The sequence below is a fragment of the Cucumis melo genome, chromosome 8 (assembly GCF_025177605.1).
Source record: "Cucumis melo cultivar AY chromosome 8, USDA_Cmelo_AY_1.0, whole genome shotgun sequence".
In the NCBI taxonomy this organism is placed as follows: Eukaryota; Viridiplantae; Streptophyta; class Magnoliopsida; order Cucurbitales; family Cucurbitaceae; genus Cucumis; species Cucumis melo.
The window spans coordinates 5317414-5326690 of record NC_066864.1 but is presented as its reverse complement, the minus strand read 5'-3'; the positions used below and the strand labels follow the sequence as shown (position 1 = coordinate 5326690).

Below are 9277 nucleotides of genomic sequence, written 5' to 3'. Positions count from 1 at the left end.
AAATCTTCAATCTTATAATAGACATTAATGATTAATTAGTTGGAGTTGTGTTGAGTCAACTGCTTATCCATTTGTGTTCTCAGTTTTTTTTTTTTTTTTTTTGTTAATCATTTTTCTTATATTATACACTTATATATAAACTTCTTTGGAAGGGTAGAAATTAATCATCGATTAACTAGAGCTGAATGGTAAAAAACATTTTACATATGCAAGTGGCATAATTATTGGAGTTAAAATAAAATAAATTTAAATTGAGTTCCTAACAAATTTAATTAAGTTCGAATGACTTTATTAGACTTTACAAACTATGCACATGCTTTGCAACATGACATATCTATTTAAGTAATGAATCGAAGTAAGTTTAATAAAGAAACAAACCATACCAAATTAAAACTCACAAAACTACACTAGCATTTTGAAAGAAAGTTAAATCAAAACTATAAATATATGAAACCAAATTGGAACTAAAACTCGTATCAAATTAAAACAAAACTTATATTTTCTAAATTAGAACTGAAGCAACAATTAATTTGGCGATGTCAACTTTTGAAATTTGAACAATACATTGATTAAGTTAAACGCAAATTGTTTATAAACAACAAATATGGAAATTAAATTAAATTTGGATTTGAATTAAGAAATATTTGTCCAATCCAAATAAGGTACAGAAAATGGGGGTTATGGTTATCTGACCCCTACGCTAGGGGCCAACGAAACACTTGCTACACCAAACAAGTTTTCCACTATAAATACAACAAGGGTTTAAGCCTTTCACTACCCACCGATTCAACAAATTCAAAGCCCACAGAACACAATTGTGGAAAACTATTTCATTTCGTCTCCTTTTCTTTTGTAAAAACCATGTCCTCCATGGGAGCTAGCTGCGCTAGGGTTTATGTAATGAAAAAGAAAGCAGAGGAAAAATTGCAGAGGATGGAGCAGGAGAGATCTGGCAGGAGAGAAGATAACAATTCCGTCAAACCTCCAAAAACTGCCCATCACGGCGGCGGCGGAATTGCCGGCAAATCCAGTAAAAAAGTCCATCCCGGTACCGTATTCGGGGTTCCGCCCACCTCTAATTCCTGAAAACAGGGCTCCTCTGGCTTTTACTTTCTCAATAGAAATTTCATGCCAGAGTCGAAGTTTTTTGTGCCTTTTCTTTTCTTTTCTTTTTCTACGTCTTGTGTAAATTTTTGAACTTCCTTTGGTGATGTGATCTGGCTAGAAACGAAACTAAGGAAGGTAGAAAGAATTTATGGGTTATATTTTCTTTTTTCTCTCTTCGTCTCCAACTTTGGTGTGGATTTTGGAGCGTTGTTGAAAAATGGTTCTAGTTCATCAAAACACGTTAACAAATCAAAAATTGATTCTGATGTTTCTGAACTTGGAAGAACGGGTTAATTAATTCGTAGTAATTACGCATTAAATTGCAAAATTTGTCCCTATAACTTGAAAAAAAAAAAAAAAAAAAAGTTGTAATTTTTCAGCACAACGATTGTGTAATGGGATCCAACCTTCTAATTCTGTTCTAAAGGTATAGTAGATGAAATTCATCTTGATGGAAAAGAATAACTTTTTTAATTACTTAGACATTAAAATCTAAAATTGGTCACTTTTAACTTAAGGAAACATATACTTTAGTCTCGATTATTCGTGATAATTTCATGAAATTATAAGGATTTTTTTCAGACTTTATGCACTTAAAAGAGACTGAATTTAAACTTATGAAACAATAGAAACTAAATTAATTTTCTTTCAATTATATTGATAAAATTTATAATTTATGGACGGTTTTTTTTTTTTTTTTTTTAATCTTCAATTCATGTATAGGGAAGACTTTAGACAATATCTTCTTTTTTCTTTTTATCGTTATTTGTTTTCTCGAAATAAGGAGACAGCATCTTCTTGTTGTTACCAATGTTCCTGTTTAGATAGAAACGAGGGGGTTTAAAATTGAATACCTAAATATATATAAAGGTCAATTAGGGGGGTTTGGGGATAACATTGTCATTTCCTAAACTCTTGAAAAAAATGGAGATTGATTAAGTATGGATTTGTTTATGTTATTTTCGATGTATCTGTTAGTTTGTCGGGGAAACTTTAGCTTTGAACTCTTGTTTTCAACACGTAGGCTGCTCTTTGTTGTGTTCAATAATAATGTGTTACTCAATTATTGACTAATAGATTATACTAAATTTAGTTGTCAGTTTAGATATGCTGTCCCAAATAATAATAGATTTGATGATGATAATAATAATAACAATACAATCAATATTTTTATGAGACCAACAAACAATATGGAAAATAGTTGTTTGGATAATTTCTAACCTTTTTTTAACTTATTAAACAAGCTTATGGTCTTCTTGAGGCAACATTTGCAATTTTTAAAATTTTTTGTTATCATATATGCTAATGTAATTGAATCTAATTACTATATTTGTACGTTTTTTAATAACTATTTGATGAATTAAATTGTTATATACTAACATTCAAATCAATGTCAAATACTTAAATAGATATAAGAAAGCTTAGACTAACTAATAATCATGGTTATATAATAATGTTCGAATTTTTCAAAGAATGTTTTGTACTTTAGTTCATAATCACTTCTATTTGTCTCAAGTTTTGTCACAAAGATCTAATAGTCCATGATTTTATTAAATTGGTATACTAACTTATGGGTATGAATTTATATTTTTCATATTCATTAAGTTCAATAAAATACGAGAGTAGTGAGTAGTTTTGAATTTGACCTATTGACAAAACGTTGAAGCCGTATCTAACATTTCAGATTGCAAGATTGAGAGCCAAAACATGTTATTGAAATGATTAGTAAAAAAATTACATTTATAATGCCTCTGATCAATTAAACTATTAGTAGTTTTTTTGTCTTAACTATTTAACATAAATTTGTATTATTGATTTGATCAATTAAACTATTACTTAATTCATACTTATTTAATTATTCTTTTTTAATTAAGTTTAACACATTAATTTTTCAACTTTTCATTACTTTGATTAACACGTTACTACAAAATGATATATATAGGTATATATTAAAGTTTAACTAACACGAAAGAGTGAGACTTTTGATCTTTCGAGTTAAATTTAACTTATTTAGCCACAGCTCAAGAATTTTGTGAAAGATTGAAACGTTCACTAATATAATCTATTATCTATAAACTTGAAGAGACAAATCTAACTTTATTTTGATAAAATTTTAAAATCTCTTAGGTTATTATATATCGATAGATATCTTCGAATCAAAACTCACGTGCTCACTCATCTACACAGACTCTACGACGGCCAAGTGACCCATCTTTACGGTGCCACATAGAAACCTCAACCACTTAGATTAACAATTCAGTGACAATTTCTTTAAATAAAACGAATTAGCAACATAAATTAACGAAAACGTCGACGGAATGATTACAATTTTTGAAAAATCTTACCTGTCTATTTATCTAAGAGCAATAAAAGTATTTTTCCTTCATTGTTTTGAAAACCTCACTTTTTAATTGATTAATTAAAAATAAACAGTATTGTATAAATGAGGAAAGAGATTTAAACGATATATATAAATTTAAAACCAAAATTGATATTGTCAATAATTAATTGAGAAAAACAAAATAAATACAATAACTATGACGGTCGAAAACTTATTAAAAAATAATGCTGTTTTGAAACAATTTTAAAAATAATAATACATCTTTAAAATAAAAAATTTAAAAAGAAAGAAAAAGCAGTAGGTCGCAACGCTCGATCAATTTAAAAAAGAAGAAGAAGAAGAAGAAGAAGAAGAAGAAGGGATTAGCCCACCAATTTAATTATTTCCTACCTTTTTAGTCACTTTCTTGACTGTTTAATTTTCAAAAGATATAAATTTTAATTTTTAATTACTATATATATATATATATATATATGTTTTAAAATAATATTTAAAAATAATATGTAATTTTAACCATTTTAGAATCATTAGTCATATTAAAATAAAGGGATAGTTGCAAATATATCAATTATATTCAAAATAATGAAGTATATAACAATATTTAAAAAAAATTGCAAATATAGCAAAATTTGTCAAAATCTATCAATGATAGAAGTTTATCACTAATAAATCATGTAACAAATGTTGGTCTATCACTGATAAATCTTAAGAGTCTATTAATGATAGAACTCTATCACCGATAGACTTTGCTATATTTGCAATTTTTTAAAAATATTGCTACATACTTAATAATTATTCTAAAAATTGTTATCCATTATAATTAACCTAAAATTTAATGTGAGTGTAAGACCAAAATGTAAAGATAATATCAAATTTGATTATAGTCTACTATAAATTAAAAAATTAATATCCTAATTTTGGTAGGATCAAAATAAATCCTACTCAAAACTCCTATAATATATTCACATGAAGCATCTAAATAATGTAACGTGAGGGTGGTACATTTCATTTGACCAAAAATTGATATCGTGTGCACACTTTTTTGTTGCGATTTCTTTCTATCACTTTTTCTTTTATGAACAAACAAAATTTAAAAGATCGTGTATAAAGATTGGAGTAGCTAAAAAAGTAAACAATAAAAATAAAAAGATCGTGTATAAATAATTTTAAAAAAGATTAGCCAAATGTAAACGATGGTGTAAAAAAAGTAAACGTACAAAAAGAATTTAAAAAATGGTGTACCAAGTTTTTTTAAAAAAATTATATCTAAACGATGACGTATAAATTGTAGTATATCTAAACGAACGCATATAAATTGTAACCATATCTTAACGATCGTATACAAATTGTAAACATATCTAAACGATCGTATATTAAACAATAACTAAATCACGCCAGTCTTGTTGACGGAACATCTTTGATATTTTATACCGTGGGTTTTTAGAATTCTTTTTTATACTTTTTTATATTTTTGAAAAGACCTTCTAAAAATTAATCAAAGTGACTAAGAAAGTAAGAAAATAATTAAATTTGTGGATGCTCAGCCACTTCTTAATTTTTTTCTTTTAAATTGGTAGCCTTCTGTTTTTTTTTTTTCTTTTTTCTTTTTTCTTCTCTTTTTCATTTTTATTTGGAAAGAGTATTATTTCTGTAAATTGTTTCAAAACAACAACAGTAATTTTGTAATAAGTTTTATAAACAACGTTATTTTCATAAAATATCCTGACGGAGAAAAAAGAAAACGGTGAGAGGAAGGGTAAGAACCGCGTAAAAAAAAAAAAAAAGAAGTGGGGTTGCCAAGTGGCACCATTAAAATGGGCCATGTGGCAGTCTGCAGGGCCTAGGTACAGACGAGTGAGCAGTAGGTAAGTTTTACTCCTATTGATGTACTTGAGCTACCCAACACTCCAATCTCCGATCTATGCAGCGGTTTAATCTGGAGGAGGGCGTAAGGTTCGTTCATTTTTCACGAAGATAAAAAGGATATGGAATTCGCCGGGAAAGAAGTGGTTGTCATCTCCGGCTGTTCCGACGGAGGCATAGGCCACTCCCTCGCCCTAGCCTTCGCCGATCAGGGCTGTTTGGTAGTTGCAACCAGCAGGTCCCGCTCCTCAATGGCGGATCTGGAGCACGATCCCAGGTTTTTCTTACAAGAACTCGATGTCCTGTCCGACCAAAGCGTCGAGCGATTAACGTCTCTTGTTATCGAAAAATTCGGTCGAATCGATATTTTGGTGAACAACGCTGGCGTTCAATGTATTGGCCCTATTGCCGAGGTTCATCTTTCCGCTATGCAGAACGCCTTCAATACCAATGTTTTCGGTGAGCTTCGGTCTCTAACAAATTATCCATCAGTGAAGTTAATTTTATTTTAATTCAGATTTGCCATTTCATTTTTCCTCCTTGAGAATCGAATGATATCGAAACTAGGGATTAGAAACTTTGAATTGACTGAGCCCCTTATTTAGATTTCGAATGGATTCGAGGTGTTGGATATTGTTTTGTGATTAAAATTTGATCCAGTGTTTGGTTAGAAACAAACGCTGAAGGCTTTATCATCTTTATCTTCTGCTCTACTGTGTTCATCAGCTTTTGCTGCTGCATGTAATTGCATGCCTTCAAAACACCAGCAGATTTAGCATAGGCCCAAGAGCTTTGATTCCCCTCAACTGTATGCTGTTTATATTATATATATATATATATATATATATATATATATATATATATATATATATATATATAAAACTGAAATAATACCAAATTGAAGTTAGCCCAACAGTAAAACTGGGTTCCACACTACTAGTTACATTTTTTTCTAGATTATTCTGTCAATCAAATTTTTGGATCCGCTACTAGTTAGAAACAAGATTGCTGTTGTTTGGTACTGTGAAATGTAGAAAGCAGAGTTAGAGGTGGGGAACATTTGAACATGAACACTCCAATATGGAAAGGGGTGGACTATTGTATTATGCTAAATTAATATTTATTTGCAGGGACTATGAGATTGATTCAAACCGTGGTTCCTCACATGGCATCACGAAGAAAGGGGAAGATTGTGAATTTGGGAAGTGTCACCGTATTGGCGCCTCTTCCATGGGCTGGTGCTTATACCGCATCCAAAGCTGCTATTCATTCCATTTCTGACTGTCTGAGGTTCGTATATACCTCTCTGATTCTCATCGGTGGTATAATTAACAATTGTTTTTTGTTCCTGATCTTGCTCGAAATGTTTTGCCTTGCCTTAGTTAATTATCTCGATCTTCCAGACCCTCGATAGTGATAGTTTATTAAGTTAATTTGGACCTCGCTAGTCTTTTTATTTGATAGCAAATTGCTTTTCAAAAATTAAGTTTACAAACTCTACTTTCCATCTATTGGTCTTTTTTGTTTTGTTATCCTTCAAAAAACCAAGACCTTTGAAAAGTAAAGAAAGATAGTTTTGCAATTTGAAACTTGACTAAGAAAATCTAGTCTTCCTTGATAAATAGCATGATAGGGAAGTTGTTAAAATAACAAATCCGATGTTCGAGGACCAAAAACAATAAGAACTAAATAGTTTTGGAACATACTTTAAAACTATATTTTTGGTTTTTGAGTGGCTTAGATTTTTTAAGAACGAGATAGGAATAAAATTAGAGGTGAAAATAGGGTTTACAAATATTAATTTTAAAAAATAAAGAACTAAAATTCAAATAAGCTCGTTGGTGGAGTTTGACTTTCCACGCAATTCTTACCTTAAATCAAGGAATTAAATTAATGTTTCTATGGATTTGAGTTCCGATTCTTGTAGCCATTCTTGTGAGTGGATGAGCATATTTTCATTCCACTTTGTTTATCTATCTTTGAATAATTTTTTAGTTGGATTTGAAAATTTTGATGTTTTTGCTGGTTTGATTATGTAGTGGGTTTGAGACCTTTATGCTTAAAGTTTAAATCGAGTATTCATATCAGAAAAATACGTGCCGGGGTCCTATTGAGTTTCTGGTGTTTCTTTTTAGCAGCTCAAAGATATGTATAGAATATATTAAGTTACAATGCACTAAAGTAGAACTGTAGAAACAGAAACAACCCACACAAGTCAATGGTTTATTTTTATGGGTTACTTATTGTTGTTTCAAGACAACTTCTTTATGAAAGTTTGTTTGAAATTACTTTATAAGATGATGTTTGAGGCCAAGAGTGGAGTTGTGAGTTATGAAAATTAGGAAATTGTTAACTGCTGGGAGTATAATGTACAGAGTTATTGATGTTTCTTCGTCATAAAACCTATAAATTCTTTGGTTTAAATAAAGAGGAATGTTCACAATTCCACACTTCTCTATTGTCACTCCCAACTCTTTAGCGCACGTACCCCGTCCAAAATACCTTTTTTCTTTCGATACTTAGAAAAGTTATTCCAAGACATTAAAGTCCAAAATCTAAAACTCTCTTTTATTTTTGCTTTTTAGGGGGCCACGATAGAAACTTGAATAATCGCAATGAATATCCAATTCAATTTGCTGACATACTTCATTTAATTTGCACATTTATTTCACACGGTGATGTTAGTTGACTTGATCGATATTTCCAACATTAAAGGATGGAGCTCAAGCCCTTTGGAATCGACGTTATCAACGTTGTCCCAGGAGCCATTAAATCAAACATTGGCAACTCTGCCATTGCCGGCTTTAATCAGATGCCCGAGTTGAAGCTATTCAAGCCCTTTGAAGCTGCAATTTTAGCCAGAGCCAATGCCTCGCAAGGCCCTAAAGCCACCCCTACTGCCGAGTTTGCCAAGAAGACGGTCGCCGCCATTCTTAAAACGAAGCCATCTCCTTGGTTCTCTTATGGAGGCTATTCCACCCTCATGGCTGTTATGTACCATTTGCCGATCTTCCTCAAGGACTTAATTGTAGAATTTCTCTCTAAACGATTTTTGAATAGCAAAAAATAGTTGTGTGTATATGGTGAGATAGAGGTGAATCTGATTCGAATTGATTTTATATTTGGTGAAAATTATGGTCATTTTGTAATAAAGAATTAGAAAATTACAAGATTAGTCTTTGATTGATGCATCTCTAGCTCTAAGAAAGTGTTCGTATTTCTAAATTGAAGGATTTTGAAATATGTGTGTCCAAAAAAATCACCCATTGGAGACAACCTGAGTAATATTCAAAATTATTTTTAGTATAAAGACATATTAGCAGATCATTTCTATATGTTTAGAAACATTTTGATAATTGTGTTTGTGTTTTGAAAACTAATAATGGAGTTTTTGGATATGATGTGAAATAAATTAGATAGCACTTTTGAGGGATTTTATCCAAAATATCTCTTTTAAACTAAAAAAAAAAGAAAGAAAGAAAGAAACAAAATATTATAAGAAAAAAAGAAAGTAATGCTTTATGTGACATGACATGGTTCGTTCCTACTCTTTTAAAATTGGGATGCCTCTTTGTTCATCCCATGTGACATGGCCCCTACCACTCCACCTGTGAACATGTCTCAGTCAACTTGGGTGCTTATATTATATATAACGTTTTCAAATAAAGTCATATAAACCAAAACTTTTCTTAATATAGGAACATATTGATACGCTATTATCATCTACCTAATAAATGTCAATGAGTGCCTATTATTCATCGATAAACTATTAAATTTTGTCATGTTTGTAAATATTTTTGGCAATTTAACCATTTCACACACACATATATATATATATATATGATGTTTCATATATTTTCAACTTTAGTGGAATGAGGAAGTAAATCTTTGACTTTTAAAGAGAAATAAAGTCGATTATAACTTAACTGAACACATGGGCAATGGACAAATATTTTTAAAGGTTTT

The 9277-nt window shown here is 30.4% G+C and overlaps 1 protein-coding gene across 1 annotated transcript; it reads left to right on the top strand.

Moving 5' to 3' along the window:
- Positions 1 to 5327: 5327 nt before the first annotated feature.
- LOC103485000 (short-chain dehydrogenase RED1) lies at positions 5328 to 8486 on the top strand. Its single transcript, XM_008442425.3, has 3 exons — positions 5328 to 5770; positions 6442 to 6601; positions 8027 to 8486. The coding sequence occupies exons 1-3, from the start codon at positions 5434 to 5436 to the stop codon at positions 8379 to 8381; spliced, it is 852 nt and encodes a 283-aa protein (XP_008440647.1). The 5' UTR covers positions 5328 to 5433; the 3' UTR covers positions 8382 to 8486.
- Positions 8487 to 9277: the final 791 nt, after the last annotated feature.